The following is a 20,595-nucleotide window of genomic DNA, read 5'->3' as shown; positions in this document are numbered from 1 at the left end:
TGGTGAAATCCTGTCTCTACTAAAAATACAAAAATTAGCTGGGCGTGGTGTAGCACGCCTGTAATCCCAGCTACTTGGGAAGCTGAGGCACAACTATTGCTTGAACGTGGGAGGCAGAGGTTACAGTGAGCCAAGATCATCCCACTACACTCCAGCCTGGGCAACAGAGCGAGACTCCATCTCAAAAAAATAAATAAATAAACTTTATAAAATAAAAAATAAACAAAGTAAGAAGTGCTTCCTATTTTTTATTTGCTCAAAGACTTTGTGTATCTACCAACATATCTTCTTAAATGTTTGGTGTTATTTCCTCTTAAATAGGGTGTAATTCATATGTGAAGTTAATTATGCATGGAGATTGTCCTTTGGGGAGGTTTTTAATTGTTCACATTTCTAAGTGAGGATTATTTGGGTATCTTATTAATAATCTGGGTGAGGAGTTGTTAGTTGAGTTTTTACAGGACCATTTCACTCCATCTAAATTTTCCAGTTTATTGGAATACATTTATTCACAATACCTTATGGTCTTTTTAACATCTGTAGGATTAATAATGATGTCTCCGTTTTCATTTCTGTCTAATTTTTGCCACTTGTGTTTTTTTAAACAGTCTTAAAAGAAGTTTATCATCTTGTTAGTCTTCAAAAAATAAGTTTTCAACTTTGTTGATTTTTTATTGCATTTTTAAAAATTTATTTTCTACATTATTTTCCTCTTCTACATTCTAAATTTGGGAGATTAATTCTCTAACATCACAAGATGAGCCCTTAGATTGTTTATTGTCACTCTGCATTCTTTTTGTGACTAGAATGTATCTCAGTGTGGTTGGAGGGATTGGCATTTTTTCTACTTAGATGCTCTAAGCTTCTAACATCTGTGATTTGATGTCTCATTACTTTTGGAAGATTGTCATTCTTGGGAAGACAAAATTTCTGGGAAAAGTCAGGACAATTTGGAAGATAGAATTGTCCCTTGGAGACTTGAGATGTAGAAAGAAGGAAACATACAGCATAAGTTAAGGGTCCTGAAGAACCAAAAGGCTATCAGGAAATCAGAAAACTGTATCCACACTACCACCACCACCCCATCACACCCTCCCCAGTAAAAAGACATTTACATGTAAAGAAACTATATTTCACTCTACCAACAGAAATAGCTGTCATAAACCAAGCAACCATGTCATCTTCTCAAACCATTATCACCATTTCATAGAATTACTGTTTTTGATGGTCCGTGAGAATTCACAGTTCACACCAGAAAGAGGTAGGATACATTTATACAAAGTATGAAAGGAGGACAAAAAGGAATAAAAACAGTGCACATGACAAAATAACCTTTAAAAAACACAAAGGCGACATACTTACGAATACACCTATGGTGGGGCCAGAAAATGTGTCAAACTGTTAGCAATGTTGATACTATGCAGAGGGAACAGTGTTTATTTTATTACTATTATTTCGATTTCACTTTATGTTTGAGAATTTTAGAAATAAGGAGAAAATGGGCTTCAGACAACTATATGAGAGTACGATACTGTTTTTATAAAGCTCAAATTTAGAAATTAAAATATTGGTAGTGCATACATGTAAAGATCAACTTGTATGTAATTAACACAGGAAATCAGAACACACTTCATCATAGCAGTTACCTGTGGAGAATAGAAAAGTGAAGGATCACATAAGTATTCTGTTTACAATATTTGTAAACTTTTCATTTTGAGGCTTGGCTTATAGATGCCATTATGATATTATTCTTAAAATTTATAAATAAGGCCAGGTGCGGTGGCTCACGCCTGTAATCCTAGCATTTTAGGAGGCCAAGGTGGGCAGATTACTTGAGGTCAGGTGTTCGAGACCACCCTGGCCAATGTGGTGAAACTCTGTCTCTACTAAAAATACAAAAATTAGCCGGGTGTGGTGGCATGCACCCAGCTATTCAAGAGACTGAGACAGGAGAATCGCTTGAACCTGGAAGGTGGAGGTTGCAGTGAGCCAAGATCGTGCTACTGCACTCCAGCCTGGGTGATAGAGTGAGACTCAGTCTCAAAAAATAATATACATATATATATGCATAAATATTATACCATATAGTCTTTGATATGAGTCAAGTATTTTTAAAACATAATTCTAAAGTATGAGAAATGTAAAAGATGAAATAATAGTAGATATAATGGTCTACCCAGAAATCTGAAATAATCCCCTAATGAACTATTAGATTCTATAATAATTAATGTGGTTGCTGAACTCAGAATAAATACAAACATAAAATTCAATTGCATTTCTATACATCAATGACAAAGACTTATAAAATGTGATTCCGAAAAACGGAGAGTTCAGTGGCCAAAACTAGAACAGTTTGAGCAACAAAATAAGGTAGTACTAGATTATAACCCAAAATATAACAAATAATATCTGTAAGTCTATTTTGATTTATTAAAGTAATTCTGATATTTAGTTTGACATCTATTTAAATGATGTTCAAATATATCTATTCGAATTCAAATATATAATTTCTAGTATATAAAGGGGGAAGAAAGGAAAAACTTTATAGCAGAGAAAACTGAAAAACACCACCTCAATCAAGTGACCAAGAGCAACGTCAGCAGTAAATAATTCGCTTTGAGTGTATGGAGCTCTCCTTTTAAATATGATAAAGATTGAATTTTACCTTTGCGGTATTCCTTCCAAAAACCCATAACCTCATTCTAATCATGAAAAAAAAACCTTATATAGATCCCAGTTGAGGGTCTCCCAGATCGTATTCTACAAAATACCTGACCCCCAGTACTCCTCAAAAATGTCAATGCCATTAAAAATGAGAAAAATCCAAGAAACTATCACAGCCAAGAGGAACCTAAAAGACATGGCTATTAAATGTAATGTGGTATCTGGATTGGAGCATGGAACAGAAAAAGGACATTATATTTTAAAAACTAGGAAATCTGAATAAATTAGGTACATTAGTTATAATAATGTATTAAAATTCATTAATTGTAACATGTATCTTACTAGTATATGTTATTAGAGATACTGGGTACCAGATATGTGGAGCGCTCTACTCTCTTTACAATTTTTCTGTAAATCTAAAACTATTCTAAAATATCCTTTTTTAAAACAAGGAGAGGAAAGTTTATAATTTTCTTATAACAGGATTTTTTTTTTTTTTTTTTGAGATGGAGTCTTGCTCTGTCATCCAGTCGGAGTGCAATGGCCCGATCTCGGCTCACTGCAAGCTCTGCCTCCCAGGTTCAAGTGATTCTCCTGCCTCAGCCTCCCAAGTAGCTGGGATTACAGGTGCCAGCCACCACACCTGGCTAATTTTTGTATTTTTAGTAGGGACGAGGTTTCACCATGTTGTCCAGGCTGGTCTCAAAGCCCTGACCTCAGGTGATCCGCGTGCCTCGGCCTCCCAAAGTGTTGGTATTACAGGCGTGAGCCACTGTGCCAGGCTATCATTTTCTTATAACATGAATTCTGTGCCTTTTATTCATGAACTTTCCAAGAAAGTTTTACAAGTGTCAGCTAATGGTCAGTTTTACATTGTTTAAAGGCGAGTGTGTCTTCTTTTCCAAGAGTATTTGTACTTTAAAGCTTTCTTCTAATTAGCAACTTAAGATTTCACATTTCTGAAAGGATTTGGGATATATTGTTCATAGTAAGCAATGATTATTAGACAGATAAATAAATATATTAATATACATATGCTTACTTAATTACCATGCATTATGTTAATGAAGGTGATCTCCAAAATTTATTGTTCAAATGGCATTTTTGTAGCAGGATAAGTACTTCTCACACTAAATACCTTGTCTCAATTTAGTCTAATATTTGATTTTATACTATATTTTTTCTTTGTTGTTTTCCGAGTTCTTGTTCATTCATAGTATCAATGTTGTGCACTAAGATTAGCCGTCTTGTATTTTCTTTTTTGCCAATTTCAGATACTGAGAAGAATATTTATTCTTTGGAAGAGCCTATGATTGGAAAGTATTTGATTGACATGAGTACTGCAGGCTTTATTTTCCTTGTGTTGATTTTCTTTTGGGAGACTACTTCATGGAGACTAAGAACATTCCTCAATCAATACATTTACTTTGGTATCTACAAGCGATACAGGAAAGTAAGTACTCAAGTGTGGAATAATTTAAAAACAACTCTAAGAGAATTGAAAATTAGGTCTGAGAGGTATGTATCTATATACTGTTACCTTAGCCAGCCTGGTGGCATGCTCCTGTGGTCCCAGCTACTCAGGAAGCTTGGAAGTTATTTGATGAAAGAAAAATCTGTGTCTACAAGATTGTATTTTCTTAACCTATATTGAGATAGAATTACCTACACTAAATTGCATTCTTTTTGTTGGTCATTTCAAAGGTCCAGATTTTGTCTTTATGAATTTTCTCTAATGCTGACTATTTTCTATTTCACTGATAATCTAATTCTTTTTCATGGCTGAAAAGTACTCCATTGTGTATAAGTATCATATTTTGTTTATCCATTCGTTCATTGATGGGTAGTTAGGTTACTTTCGAATCTTGGGTATTGTGAATAGCATGCCTGCTATGGGTCTGTCACATATGGCTTTTATTATGTTGAGGTACGTTCCTTCTATACTCATTTTTTAGGGTTTTTATCATGAATGGATGTTGAATTTTATCAAATGCTTTTTCAGCATCAATTGAAATGATTATATAGTTTTTGTCCTTCATTATGTTGACATGATGTACCACATTGATTGGTTTCTGTATCTTAAACCATCCTTGCATCCCTGGGAGAAATCCTACTTGGACATGATAAAATGATCTTTGTAATGTATTGTTGAATTCAGTTTGCTAGTATTTTGTTGAGAATTCTTGCATCAGTATTCATCAGGGATATTTGTCTGTTGTCTTCTTTCTTTTTTTATGTATCTTTTTCTGATTTTTATTACTGCCTTAATTTCATTGTTTATGCAAAGTCATTCAGGAGCAGATTATTTAATTTTCATTTAATTGTAAGGTTTTGAGCAATCTTCTTCATATTGATATCTATTTTTATTGCACTGTGGTCCAAAAGTGTGGTTGGTATGATTTTGTGGGGTTTTTTTTAATAATATGTGAAAGACTGTTTTATGGCTGGTTGTGTGGTCAATTTTAGAGTATGTGCTATGCACAGATAAGAAGAATGTGTGTTCTGTTTTTGAGTAGAGAGTTCTGTGGGTGTCGTTTAGATTCATATGGTCAATGTCGAGTTCAGGTCCTGAATATCTTTGTTAATATTTTGCCTCCATGATTTGTCTAATACTGTCAGTGAGGTGTTGAAGTCTCCAACTATTATTGTGTGGTTATTTAAGCCTCTTTGTGGTCTCCAAGAATTTGCTTTATGAATCTGGGTGTTCCTGTGTTGGGTGCATACATATTTAGGATAGTTAGGTCTTCTTGTTGAATTGAACCCTTTGCCATTATGTAATGCCCTTCTTTGTCTTTTTTGATCTTTGTTGGTTTAAAATCTGTTTTGTGTGAAATTAGAATAGCAACCCTTCTTTTTTTCTGTTTTCCATTTGCTTAGCTTTTTCTCCATCTCTTTACTTTAAGCCTGTAAGTATCATTGCATGTGAGATGGATTTCTTGAGTATAGCATACAGCTGAGTCCTGCTTCTTCATCCAACTTGCCACCCTGTGCCTTTTAATTGGGATATTTAGCTTATTTATATTCAAGGTTAATACTGATATATGCGAACGTGATCCTATCATCATGTCATTGGCTGGTTGTTATGTAGACTTGATTGTAGAGTTGCTTTATAGTGTCAAGGCTCTTTTACCTAAGTGTGTTTTTGTGATGGTCTTTCCTTTCCATATTTAGCACTCCCTTCACGACCTCTTGTGAGGCAGGTCTGGTGGCAATGAATTCCCTTAGCATTTGCTTGTCTCAAAAGGATCTTATTTCTCCTTTGCTTATGAAACTTAGGCTGAATATGAAATTGATGGTTGGAATTTCTTTTCTTTACCAATGCTGAATATAGGCCCCCAATCTCTTCTGGCTTGTAGGGTTTCCGCGGAGAGATCCACTGTTAGCCTGATGGGGTTCTCTTTGTGGGTGATCTGTTCCTTCTCTCTAGCTGCCTTTAACATTTTTTCTTTCATTTTGACCTTGAGAAATCTGACGAATATGTGTCTTGAGGATGGTTATCTTGTATAGTATCTCATAGGGGTTCTTTGCTTTTCCTGAATTTGATGTTGGTGTCTCTAGTGAGGTTTGGGAAATTTTCATGGATGATATCCGGAAATATATTTTCCAAGTTTCTTGCTTTCTCTCCCTGTTTCAGTGACAGCAGTAAGTCATAGATTTTATTTCATTACATAATTCCATATTTCTCAGGTTTGGTTCATTCTTCTTTGTTGTTTCTTCTTTATTTTGTCTGACTCAGTTATTTCAGAGAACTGGTCTTTGAGGTGAGCTTCTTTCCTCAGCTTGCTTGATTCTGCTGTTAATCCTTGCAGTTGTATTATAGAATTCTTGAAGTGTGTGTTACAGAATTCTTGAAGTGAGTTTTTCAGCACTATAAGATCAGCTTGATTCTTTCTTAAAATGGCCACTTCATCTTTCATCTCTTGTATTGTTTTACCATATTCCTTAGAGTCCTTGGATTGGGTTTTTACTTTCTCCTAAATTTTGATCATCTTTGTTCCTATCCATATTCTGATTTCTATTTCTGTCATTTCAGCCATTTCAGCCTGGGTATGAACCATCACTGCTGGGGAACTAGTGTGGTTGTTCGGAGGTAAGAAGATACTCTGGCTTGTTGAGTTGCCAGAGTTCTTGCACTGGTTCTTTCTCATCTGTGTGGGCTTATGTTCCTTCAATATTTGAAATTGCTGTCCTTTGGATGGGTTGGTTTTTTGTGTTTTTTTATTTGTTTGTTTGTTTGTTTGTTTTTTGCTTGTATCTTTTTTATGCCCTTGGGGATTTGATTGTGGTATAAAGTGGGTTCAGTTGACTGCTTTGTTTCTGGAAGACTTTAGGGGGCTAAGTCTCAGCTCAGCACTCTTGGGCTGCATGCTCTATCTCTGAGGAGCTGGTCCTGGGCCCACAGCTTTGTTCCCTGGCCCCTGGAAGTTAGGAATCTGCTGCACTGGAGGGGCTGAAGTGGTCCCAGTTCACTGGCCAGAACACTCCAAGGAGTGGCGTGGGCCAAAGCACTTCACTGGGGCAGCGGCAGCGGGATCCATGCTTGCTTGCCTGTGCCAGCAGCCACAGCGGTACAGCGAGGTGCACACGCCTCAGCTGATTGGGGTACTGTCAGAAGCAAGGCTGTCGCATGCCTGCTGAGCTTGCACAAGTTACAGTGGTGGTGTGGTAAGGGCGGGGTGCTGGCGGTGAGGGCTGGGATTGGGGTTTCCAGTGTTGGTGCTCACACTCATGCTTGCAACAGTGATGGCGAGAGTGGGGCACTGGTGAGCATGGCGCTGTTGGCCTCCGTGGTGCTTGTGCTCCCAAAGGCAGCATTGGCAGCGCAGGGTGGATGAGGCTGCCAACATCCTTGTGCGCATTTGTAGCAGCAGTGGGGCGGCACCAGGGCGTGGGGTTGCCAATGTCTGCACGTTCGCGCCAGTGGCGGTGTCAGCGTTGGGGGTGTTGAACATCTTTTGCATACCTTTTGGCCATTCATATGTCTTGTTTCAAAAAATGTCTGTTCAGGTCTTTTGCCATTTTTAAATCAGATTATTTGTTTTCTTACTATTCTGTTGTTGTAATTGTTTATATATTTTGGATATTAATCCCTTATGAGATAAATGGTTTGCAGATATATTCTCCCAATCCATAGGCTGTCTCCTCACTCTATTGTTTATTTTACTCTGCTGAAACTTTTTAGTTTCATGCAATTTTATTTGTCTATTTTTGCTTTTGTTGCATGTGCTTTGTGGATTATTTGAAAAAAACCTTTGCCAGACCAATGTAAAGAAGCTCTTACCCTGTATTTTCCTCTAGGAATTTTGCAGTTTCAGGCCTTAAGTTTAAGTCTCTAATCCACTTTGAGTTCATTTTTTTTCTATTGAGTGAGATAAGGGTCCAACTTCATTCTTTTGCATGTGGATCTTCAAATTTCCCAATAGCATTTATTAAGGAAACTGTCTTCCTCGCTGTGTCTTTTGGGCACCTTTGCTGAATATATTTGACCTTAAATGCATAATTTTATCTCTGGGCTTTCTGTTCTCCTCTGTTATTCTGTATGTCTGCTTTTGTACCAGTACTGCATTGCTTTGACTACTGTTACTTTGTAGTAGATTTTGATATCAAGTTGTGTGATGCCTGGAGTTTTGTTCTTATGTGCTCAAGATTTATTTGGCTATTTATTTGGAGGTATTTTGGGGTTTCATATGAATCTGAGAATTGTCTTTTCTATTTCTGTGGTAAGGGCCATTGGAATTTTGATAGGGATGGCATTGAATCTGCAGACTACTTTGGATGACATAAATATTTTAACAATATTAAATTTTCCAATCCATGAACACAGGATATCTTCTGTTGATTTTGTCTTCTACAAAATATTTAGTCACTGTTGTATAGTTTTTGGTTTGCAGACCTTTCAGCTCTTTCATTAAATTTATTGCTAAGTATTATGCTATTGTGAATGAGATTGGTTTTTGGATTTTTTGATAGGTAGTTATTAGTGAATAGAAATATTGATTTTTGAATGTTGATTTTGTATCCCACAAATTTATTAAATTCATTTGTTAGTTCTAACATATTTTTGGTGAAATATTTAGGGTTTTCTATTTCTAGGGTCATGGCATCTGCAAATAGGGACAATTCAATTTACTCCTTTTCAATTTGGATAACTTTTATTTCTTTTTCTTGCCTAATTGCTCTAACTAGGACTTTCAGGACTATGCAGAATAAAAGTGGCAAGAATGGACATCGTTGCCTTATTCCTGATCTTAGAGAAAAAGCTCTCAATTTTTCTCCATTGAGTATGATGTTTGATGTAGGTGTGTCATATATGGCCTTTATTGTGTTGAGGTACATTCTTTTAATACCTAATGTGTTGAGAGTCTTTTTATCATAAAGGATGTTAAATTTTGTCAAATGCTTTTTCTGCATTTATTCATATGAATCATATGTTTTTGTCCTTTCTTCGATTAATGTGGTATCACATTTATAGATTTCTGTTATGTTAAACCATCCTTGTATTCTTGGGATAAATGCCACTTGGTATGGTAAATGATCCTTTTGATGTGCTATTGAGTTTAATTGAGAACTCAATCACATTGCTAGTATTTTGTGAGAAATACTATTTGTGCTAATATTTTGTTGAGAACTTTTGCATCTATGTTTTGTTATGTTGTGTTTCCACTTTCATTTATCTCAAGATTTAAACTTCCCTTTTAATTTGTTCTTTAACTCATTATTTGGAAGTATATTGTTTGATTTTTATGTATTTGTGAAGTTTCCAAAATTACTCATGTTATTGATTGCTAGTCTGATATCATTGTGATCAGAAAAGATATTTGGTATGATCTCAGTCTTTTGAAATGTGTTAAGATGTGTACTATAGCCTAACATATGAACTCTCCTGGAGAATGTTCTGGGCACACTATAGAAGAATTTGTATTCTACTGGTGTTGAATCAAATGTACTACATATGTCTATTAATTCCACTTGGTCTAAAATGTTGCTTAAGTCCAGTGTTTCTGTATTCATTTTCTGAACGTATGAGTTGCTATTTAAGTATGGTATTGAATTTTCCTACTTTCCTATTCTTGTATTACTGTCTATCTCTCCCTTCAGATCTATTAATACTTGCTTTATATATTTATGTGATCTGAAGTTGGGTGCATGTATGTTTATAATTGCTACATCCTCTTGATGAATTGTCTCCTTTATCATGATATAATGACCTTCTTTGTCTTGTTTTACAATTTTTGACTTAAAACTTATTTCATCTAAGCATAGCTACTCCTGCTCTTTTTTTTTTGGTTTCCATTTGTATAAAATATTATTTTTATCCCTTCATTTTCAGTCTAGGTATGTCCTTACAGGTGAAATGAGTCCTTGTAGATAGCATATATTTCAGCTACTCTGTATCTTTTGATTGGAGAATTTAATTCATTTAAATTGAACATAATTATTGATGGGTAACTACCTTCATTTTGTTGTTTTATGATTATTTTGTAGATCCTTTGTTCCTTTTTTCTCTCTCTTGCAATCACCTTATTGATTAAATAATTTTCTCTACTGGTATGCTTTAAGTCTTTATTTTCTATCTCTTTTTATCTGCTTTGTTGTTTTGCATGTACCATAAGGCTTCCCAAGAAATTTTTATGGTTATAGTAGGCTACTTTAAGGTGATAGTAACTCAATTTTGATCACATTTTAAAATTCCACAATTTTACTCCTTCTCTTTCCACATTTAAAATTTGTAATGTTACAGTTTACTTTCCGTTATATTATATGTCCCTTAAGAACATACCACATTTTGTCTTTTAACCTTTATACTAAAGTTAGAAGTAATTCATACCGCCATTACAATATTGGAGTATTCTGCATTTGACTGTATGTTTACTTTTACCAGTGAGTTTCATATTTTCATATGTTTTTCTGTTACTCATTAGCACCCTCTTCTTTCATCTTGAAAAAATTTTATTAGCATCTCTTGTAAGTAATCACAATCTTGAGGTCTGGTAGTAATGAAATCCCTTAGATTTTGTTTCCTGGGAAAGCCTTTATCTCTCCATTTATGAATGACAAGTTTGCAGGGTATAGGATTCTTGAATGACAGTTTTGTTTTCCCTTGAGCACTTTAAATACATCATCCTACTCTCTTCTGGTTTGTTAGATCTCTGTTGAGAAATTCGCTGCTAGCCTTATTGGATCTCCTTTATATATGTTATTTGCTTTTTTCTCTTGCCACTTTCAAGATCCTCTTTTTGTGCTTGACTTTTGACAATTTGATTTTCATATGTCTTGGTGTAGTATTGTTTAAATTTAATCTGATTGAACATATTTGACCCTCCTGTACCTGGAAATGTATAACTTTCCCCAAATTTGTAAAGTATTCTGCTATTATTTCTTTAAACAAACTGTCTAACCATTTACTTTTTTCTTCTCCTTTGCTAACTCGTATTTGCTCTTTTGATGCTATCTAATAAATCCCATAAGATTTCTTTATTCTTTTTCATTATTTTTAATCCTTTTCCTTTTCTGTCTGTTTTCAAATAACTTGTCTGCATGTTCAAATGAATTACAGATTCATTCTTTTGCTTGATCAAGTCTTCTGTTCATGCTCTCTACTGCAATTTTTATCTCAAATTTGTTGTATTTCTCAGCTCCAGAATTTTTGTTAGATTTTTTTAAAAAATAATTTCAGTCTCTCTGTTAAATTTCTCATTTGAGTCATTATTGTTTACCTGATTTAATTGACTTGTTCATTGTTGTTATTATATTTTCTTGAAGTATGTTTGACATTCCTTAAAACGATTATTTTGAATTCTTTGTCAGACTATTTGTGTATCATTTTGAAGAGTGTCAGCTCCTGGGAGAGACTTGTGTTTTTTTGTTTTGGTGTTGGTGGCATTATGATCTCCTTTGTTCTTTATGTTTTTTTGTTTTTGTTTTTTTGTTTTTGTTTTTGCCTTACTTTGATGTATGCACATTTGAATAAGTAGGAACTAATTCCAATTTTTGTAGATTGGCTTTTTCCAGGAAAACCTTTTACCTGTCAGCTGTTCAGAGATTCTGAGCAGACTGTTTCAAGTACAGATTTGCTGCTGGAGTCTTTGGGCAAGCTGTTCTTTTGCCAGGGATAGCAGCTAGGTAGGTATGGTGCCTGGGACCATAAGGTTGGTCCTGAAGCCTGTATCCCCTGGTGGTCCAGGTTATTAGGTCTACTGGGAAAAGATTGAACCCAGGGTCTGCTAGAGCATGGGACCATAAGGGCCATCCTGGAAGGTGAAGCCAGCCTGGTGCTAGAGCCAGCATGGAGCCTGGTTCCATGGGCGCTGGTCTGAGTTCTAAGATCATGGATGCTAGCCTAGTACCTGGAGCCACTGGATCTGGCCTGGGACTTATGACTATGGAAGTCAGCCAAGTTCTGGGTATGGTTCAGAGCCCAGGGCCACTGGCACTGTCCTGGCCCTGAGATAGGCCTGGAGCCTGAATCTGTAGGGCTGACCTGGTATTGGAGTGGGTCCAAAGACTGCCTGGTTTGGAGACTGGTCCATAGCTTAGGTTCTTTGTGGAGATCAAGTCTGTTTCACTGGACTGAAGCCTGCGACCACAGGGGCTGCTCTGTGCCCCATCTGTGGCCTGTATCCACCGAGTAAGGCCTGAAGGCTCAGTCTGTGAGTACCAACTTGATGACTAGGGCTATGAAGGTCAGCCTGGTGTTGGGGAAGTCCTGAGGTGTAGGGCTGTGGGAGCCAGCTCCACACTGTAGATGGTGGGGTGCTCCGGGGACAAAATATGGCCTGGATCCTGGGACTTTGGTATCTGTCCTGGTGTCCGGGCAGGACTGGAGGCTCAGTACTGTAAGTACTTAAGTACTTGGAGTCTGGAGGATATGGGGACCTGACTGGTGCTGTGGTTCTTTTGGAGTGTAGCATAGCTCCTCATAAGTCACACTTTGTACCTCACCTTTAGCGGCCTGGTAGAAATGACTCTAGTTATGGCTCTAAAACCAAAGAGGTGTGGAGGCGGGTCCTGAGAAGAATCAGCAATGTTTTGCAAGACATCTACTTCAGGGGAGGCCATTATAGTTTTGTTAGACAAAGCAGTGTTAATTTTTTTTTTTTTTTTTTTTTTTTAGATGGAGTCTCGTTCTGTCACCAGGCTGGAGTGCAGTGGTGTGATCTCAGTTCACTGCAACCTCCACCTCCTGGGTTCAAGCGATTCTCCTGCCTCAGGCTCCTGAGTAGCTGGGACTACAGGTGCTTGCCACCACACACAGCTAATTTTTGTATTTTTAGTAGAGACAAGGTTTCACCATGTTGGCCAGGATGGTCCCAATCTCCTGACCTCATGATCCACCTGACTCGACCTCCCAAAATGCTGGGATTACAGGCGTGAGCCATCGCGCCCTGCAGTAGTGTTAATTTTTTTACATAGGTACAGAGAACCTGCTTCTACTGGCAAACAAGTCTCATAAGAATGTAGGAGTTCATCGTTCCCAGCTTCATCAGAATCTTCTCATTTGTCCACATTCCAGTCTTCAGGATATCATTCCTTCCTAAGCAATGCCTTCACTTTAATGGTAGTTACTCTGCAAAGTTGGGAATTCAATTTGTGTTGTAATTCAGCCACCCACAGAATGAGGCTGTGGGGTTTTTTTTTTTTAGCAATCTCAGCCCTGTGGCTGTATGAGTCTCTTTCTTGACAGACGTAGACATTTAAGGACATTTATGTAGCCCTTCATCTGGAAATTTGAATCCCTAAGCTTATCCTTTTCTTTCCCTATTTTGTCCTGCAAAATTAGAAGCATCTAGCTAATCTCATTATGCTTGTTAGTTTGACAAAAATCATACATTGACCAGTATCATACATATGGATACGTGGTCACCCAGTATCTTGCCTCTTGTAAGAATTTGATTATGAGTGTCCAGTGGTTTCAGATCTTTGTTGCCACATCAGTCATGGACTATCAGAAAGAGAGAGATTGATTGAGATTGAGATTTTAAGAAATTGGCTCACATGATTGTGGATGCTGTTATGTTTAAAATCTGAAGGGTAGGCTAGCAGGCTGGAGACCCAGGGAAGATTTTAAAATATTGTAACCACTCAACGAGTTCTCCTTTCCCACAGCCAAGACCGAGCTGATTTATCAAAACAGGAGAATTGCAGTAGAGAAATAGTTTAAATCACAGAGCTTGCTGAATGGGAGACTGGAGTTTTATTATTACTCAAATCAGTCTGCCCCAAAACTTGGGGATTGGGATTCTTAAGGATAATTTGGTGGGTAGGAGGTCAGAAAGTGGGGAGTGTTGATTGGTCAGGTCTGAGATGAGATCTTAGGGAGTCAAAGTTGTCCTCTTGTGCTGAGTTAGCTCCTGCGTGAGGGCCAAGACCAGATGGGTCAGTTTATCAATCTGGGTCGTGCCAGCTGATCCATTGAGTACAGGGTCTGCAAAGCATCTTAGGTTTTAACCTAAGATCAGTCATGTTACCCGCAGAGCAATTTGGGGAGGTTCACAATCTTGCAGCCTTTAGCCAAATGACCCCTAAACCATGATTTCTAATCTTGTAACTAATTTGTTAGTCCTGCAAAGACAGTCTAGTCCCCAGGCAGGAAAAGGGTTGTTTTGGGAAAATGTTGTTATTGTATTTGTTTTAAAGTTAAACTACAAACTAAGTTCCTCCTAAAGTTAATGCAGCCTATGCCCAGGAATGAGCCAGGACAGCTTGGAGGTTGGAAGCATGATGGAGTCTGTTAGGTTAGATCTCTTTCACTGTCATAATTTTCTCAGTTATAATTTTTGCAAAGGTGGTTTCAATATCTTTACACCAACATCTAGATTAGTGTTTTACCAAATATCTGCCTGTTATGGCCTAACCAAGTTGACATGTAAAATTAACCATCACAACAGCATATAGTTGCGGCTTTAAAAATCCAGTCTGACAGTTTCTGCCTTGTGTTTGCATTGTTTAATCCATTCACATTTAATGTCATTATTGATATAGTTGGATATATTTCCATTTTACACTTTTTCTGTATCATTTGTTTGTTCTTCTGTTCATCCTTTGCTGCTTTCCTTTGCAATTAGCGAAAATTTTATAAAGTAACATTTCAATTCTTTCAATTATTTTTTCACTATGTTTTTTGAGTAATTTCCTTAGTAGTTGTTTTAGGACTTGCAATATGCTTCGCTTATCAAATCTACTCAACTTATTAAAATCTACCTCAGTTTAATGCTAAATTAATTTCAGTGAGATATAAAAACTTTATTCCTATATATCGGTATTATCTATTATTCCTCTTTTTTCTATTATTATACATAGTACATCTACATGTTATAGACCCAGCAATACATTATCATACTTATTACTTTATGTAATGTTTTGTCTTTTATTTATTTATTTATTTATTTTTAATTTATTTATTATACTTTAAGTTGTAGGGTACATGTGCATAACGTGCAGGTTTGTTACATATGTATACTTGTGCCATGTTGGTGTGCTGCACCCATCAACTCGTCAGCACCCATCAACTCGTCATTTACATCAGGTATAACTCCCAATGCAATCCCTCCCCTCTCTCGCCTCCCCGTGATAGGCCCCGGTGTGTGATGTTCCCCTTCCTGAGTCCAAGTGATCTCATTGTTCAGTTCCCACCTATGAGTGAGAACATGCGGTGTTTGGTTTTCTGTTCTTGTGATAGTTTGCTAAGAATGATGGTTTCCAGCTGCATCCATGTCTTTTAAATAAACTAAGAGAAGAATGGACAGCAAATATGTATTTTTAGCCCTTGTTATACTAACCATTGTATTTACCATTTCTGGTTTTCTTCATTTGTTCCTATGTATTTGAGTTACCATCTAGTGTCATTTATTTAGAAGAACACAGATTTGCTCACTCCCACCTTCTTTGTGCTATTATTGGCAAATATATTATATTTCTCTGTTATAGGCCCAAACATACAAAAAAGTATATACATATCATTTTGTACAGTTAGTTGTTCTTTAAGTCAGCTAATGGAAGAAAGGAGAAGAAACATGCATTTATGCCATTTCTTAATTCCATAATTGTCTTTATAAGCATGGATTAAATAATTATTTATTATTGATATTTATTCCATGTCTTTATAAATATGGATTCAAATTTCTGTCTGGGGTCAATTGCTTGTGACTGAACAACTTCCTTTAGGATTTCCTGTAGAGCAGGTCAGCTAGCAACATTTTCTTAAAATTGTTATCTGGTAATGTCCTTATTTTGCCTTTATTGTTTAAACATAGCTCTGCTGGACATAGGATTCTTGGGGATAGTTTTCTGTTTGTTTGTTTTTGTTTTTTCTTTCAGCACTTCGTACATGTCATTCCCCTGCTTTCTGCCTTCTATTGTTTCTAATAAGAAGTCAGTTGTCAACCTACTGGGGTTCTTTTGTAGGTTATGAGTGTTTTTCTCTTTCTTATTTCAAGAGATTTTTTCCTTGTCTTTGGCTTTCAGCAAATGTACTGATATATTTATGTATAGACGTCTTTGTGTTTATCCTGCTTGGTGTACGTTAAGCCCCCTTGATGTGTAGGTTAATATTTTTCATCATATTTAGGACGTTTCTAGCCATTACTTCTTCAAAAATTTTTCTGTTCCTTTTTCTACTTTCTATTTGGCATACCCATTATGGGAATGTTGATACGCCTAATGTTGTCCCAAATTCCCCTGAGACTGTTTTTCTTCATTAGTTTTCTTTTTGTTCTTCAGACTGCATTATCTCTTTCTGCCGATCTTCATGTTTGCTAATTCTTTCTTCACATCTACTATTGAGCTCCTCTACTGAGTTTTTCATTTCAGTTATTGTACTTTTCAACTCCAGAACCTATATTTGGTTCCTTTTTAATAATCTGTATCTCATTATTCTCTGTTTGATAAGACATTGCCATAATACCTTTCTTCATTTCTTTAAGCATGGTTTCCTTTACTTTTAGAATATATTTGTAATGGTTACTTTAAAGCTTTTGTCTGTTACAACTGATGTCTGGTCACTTTCACAGTTTCTGTTGCCTGGTTTTTTTCCTATATGTGACACAAACTTTTATTTTTTTTTGCATGTGTTGTAATTTTTTTTTTAACTGAGCTCTGAACTTTTTTGATAATATAGGTTGGTAACCGTGGGTACTATTCTCACCAAGGGAGTTGTTGCTGTTTGCTAGTTTATTGTTTAGTGACTTGCTGAGCAGTTTCAGTGAAGTCTTTCACTTCCTGTGTGAAGCCTCAGAGGTTGTTCCTCAGAGGGTGCAGACCTGGGCATGGGCACAGTCATCCCTGGATGACAGTGATTTTTGCAGGGTTCTTGACTGTCTCTTTTCATGATTACATCCAGCTATTAAACTCCACTAAGTTTAATATTAATCCAGCTATTAAACTTGACTAATCTCTTATTTCTTATTGGTTTCAACAATGCCCTGGGGTGTGAATTTCTCCAAAAACTGATCCAATTAAATTATATGGGTAATTTGAAGTCAGGGTTTAAGCTTCATCTTTACCCCAGGAGGGCTCTTCGTAGCTGTCTTTTTCCTTGGTTCTCTTCAGTAAACTACCTAGCATATGGTTTGATTTATACCTGTAATGGAGCTAGCTATCAGTCACCTCTTAATTGCTTTCCATCAAAACTTCCTTTTTTTTTTTTTTTTTTTTTTTTTTTTTTTTGAGATGGAGTTTCACTCTTGTTGCCCAGGCTGGAGTGCAATGGTGCAATCTCAGCTCACTGCAACCTCCCCCTCCCGGGTTCAAATGATTCTCCTGCCTCAGCCTCCCGAGTAGCTAAGATTACAGGTATGCACCACCATGTCTAGCTAATTTTGTATTTTTAGTAGAGACAGGGTTTCTCCATGTTGGTCAGGCTGGTCTTGAACTCCTGACCTCAGGTGATCCACCCACCTTGGCCTCCCAAAGTGCTGGGATTACAGGTGTGAGCCACTGCACCTGGTCTGTTTTTTACAGCATCTTTAGGCTTTAACTTCCTCCATCCTCTGTTTCAAATTAAGTCAATTAAATTGGGGAGAGCAGAGGTGTTCTCTGTCTTATGGCCCAACTCTCCCCCTAGGCAAAACCTCTGAGCTGGGATAATGGAATGCTTTTCTGCTTCAGGGCTGGATGTTCAGTGGAGGACAGTAGTCTCTGGTCTTCTTGGCTTGCCTCTCCAAGCATAAAACCCTTTCCCTATGAATGAGCCAGGGCCCAGTCCCCAGTATAGCACCTCATGCCCAAGGTAGCCTTCACCTTATGAGTAGGGGCTGAGTCGAAGAAGGGAGACCCAAAGTCATAGCTATACTTACCCAAAACATAACCTCTGCAAAAGGTTGCTAAGGATGGGATGAGACATGCTAACCTTTTTCCCCTTATAGAAATATACCTTAGCCCTTGATTGGAAGCTGGGGGAAAAGGGAGTCTAATATTTTTGGCTGAACCTGCCTAGAGTAACGTTCTGTCACACTGGCCTGTGGGAAGGAAGGAGAGGATGTGGACCATGGATTTCACTGTTCTTAACAAGTCTAATAGATTTCCTTGAATACATGTTTCTTCATTTGCTGTATGCCCTTAGGATCCGCTGTGGTTTGAATGTGTTTCCCACATTTCATGTGTTGGGAACAGAACCCCCAATGTGGCGGTATTGAAAGGTAGGGCATTTAAGAGGTGATTGGATGCTGAGGGCTCTGCTTTCATGAATGGATTAATCCATTGATTAATGGATTGATGAGTTAACATGGAAGTGGAACTGGTAGCTTTATAAGAAGAGGGAAAGCAACCTGAGTAAGCATGTTAGCATGAGATTAAGCATGTCAGCACTCTCACCAGGTGATGTTCTGTGCTGCCTTCAGACTCTGTAGAAAGCCCCCACCAGGAGTAAGCCCTCACCAGATGCTGAGCCACGCCTTTGGACTACCCAGTCTCCATAATTGCAATAAACAAATTGCTTTTCTTTATATAAATTACCCAGTTTTAGGTATTCCGTTATAAGCAACAGAAAATGGACTAAGGCAGGATCATTACTAAAGGCTTTAAGCGGTTATATTTTAAAATAACTTTCACCAGTTTCACTGGGGTACAGGTTTACAGACCTGTTAAACTGTTATTCTGGAAGTCTCAAAATTATTCCGTATCAAGTCTTACTGACTTTTTCTCTCTCCTTCATAAAACAGAGTCAGTTCTTATTATTCTTTCTATGTGTTGAACATTCTGTGGTTGTAACAAATCATATTTGTTTATCTCAGTGTGGCTTCAATTTTTCATGAGGTGTCTGATTCACCTCATGAAAAAACAAGTTATGTAATCCTAATTTCTTAATCTATAGAAAACAGAAATCAATGTGTTCTGAAATAACTGGACAAAAATGTCTTGAAAATTATGCCAAATTTCTGCTCTAACATGTTTGGATCAGTTTCCTGAAACTACTTGGTCTAGTCAAGGTGACTAAAGAGCATTAATATCTGCAACATTTATCTTGAAAACATAGACCATGGGGTCCAGTGAGTTTCTTAGGAAAAGTCCTTTTAAATCTTGCTGAACTTCTTAGCTCCCATTCCCTTCAAAGGGCACTTATCATTACAAACTCATTACTGTTATGTTTAAAAGCTTTTTTACTCTCTTGAGATGATTTTCTTCTTAAGGATCCAGGTGATAAAATCGTTTTTCTGTTTTAAATGCTTTAAGTTGTCTTTCAAAGTATTAAAGTACACATCGTAGCATGTTAATTAATAGTCTCTCTACCATCTGAGTACCTTTTTCCTCTCCTCTGGTCCTCACTCTTCTTTCTCTAGTGAATTATTCATTACTCACAACTTATCAAATTATACGTGAGCGCTGAAGTGCTATTCAAGAAGTCTCTTAGAAATGACTCAAACTTTCTGTTTTAACATCTTTTAATATTATCCCTCAATTTAGCTTTTATGAAGCCACCCAGGCTAAAACAGATGCCTAAAGGGTATCTGCCTCTATAATTTTTGTTTTGAAAATACAGGAGATAGTGTCCAAGGAATTATCTGGGCAATCTGAAGATGAAGATGTACAAAACGAAAGAAAGAGAATCCTGGAGCAGCCTCAGGAGTTGCTGGATTCTATAGTACTTATTAAAGAACTCATAAAGGTAATATAATTCAATGGCTAACATACACTGGCTTCATTTCTACTTACAAGTGTGCCACTGGTGCCAAGGGCTCACTGTGGTTCTTTGGGCTCTATATGTATTCTCCCAGTAGAACAGAAGAGTTATCATGAAACTGTCTCAAGTAGTGATCCATAGGGGTCTGAGATATTACTAATTGTACTTTACCTATAAGTATTCTTTACTGAATTGTGTTTCCTGGATTTTTTTTTTAGATATATTTTAAGTGCCCAGCCATTCTGGCTGTAAAAAATATCTCCCTTGCAATCCAAAAGGGGGAGTGCTTTGGATTGCTTGGATTCAATGGAGCTGGAAAAACAACTACTTTCCAAATTTTGACTGGGGAAGCAAGCCCTACCTCTGGAGATGTGTTGATTGATGGCTTTAGCATCACAAAAGATATCCTACAGGTAAGAGGCTGTTAGTCTAAGATGTGAGAAGCATAATGAATGACTCAGGTTCAGGTAACAGGTAGGTGGCTAGGGAAGGGAGATGGGAAATATGGTATGTATTGATATTTGTTTTGTTGATGCCGTCAATGGATTCTGGAGAGGGAAATAAACTTTTGAAGAGTGAAGCAGTAAGAGCAGAATCTAAAACAAGAGTGTCTTCTGTGTTCTTTGTTAAAGTAAAAGGCAAGTTCTTTCAACATTACATCTAACATATGCCAGACAAGGTATGGTAAAGGTGTAAGAATGGTAAGGCTAGGCAGAAGGAGAAGATGACCTGCAATTCAGTTGCACCTGAGGCTTTGCTCCGTCTTACTGAGAGCTCTGCAGCAAGATGGCCTTTCACAAGTCCCCCAGGTAAAG

The 20,595-nt window shown here is 37.1% G+C and overlaps 1 protein-coding gene across 4 annotated transcripts in view; it reads left to right on the top strand.

Moving 5' to 3' along the window:
- The window catches only part of LOC101003272 (ATP-binding cassette sub-family A member 3-like), a 176,598-nt gene that overhangs the window by 140,498 nt on the left and 15,505 nt on the right, over nucleotides 1-20,595 (top strand). For all 4 annotated transcript variants that reach the window (XM_031658405.1, XM_031658406.1, XM_031658404.1 and 1 more), the window contains exons 24-26: nucleotides 3,939-4,117; nucleotides 19,640-19,765; nucleotides 19,999-20,193. In XM_031658405.1, the coding sequence (XP_031514265.1) occupies nucleotides 3,939-4,117; nucleotides 19,640-19,765; nucleotides 19,999-20,193 (500 nt within the window). The remainder of the gene's footprint in view (nucleotides 1-3,938; nucleotides 4,118-19,639; nucleotides 19,766-19,998; nucleotides 20,194-20,595) is intronic.

This window comes from Papio anubis, chromosome 18, assembly GCF_008728515.1.
Source record: "Papio anubis isolate 15944 chromosome 18, Panubis1.0, whole genome shotgun sequence".
Classification (NCBI taxonomy): domain Eukaryota; kingdom Metazoa; phylum Chordata; class Mammalia; order Primates; family Cercopithecidae; genus Papio; species Papio anubis.
The sequence above is the reverse complement of the archived record's forward strand: the minus strand, read 5'-3'. Positions and strand labels throughout refer to the sequence as shown.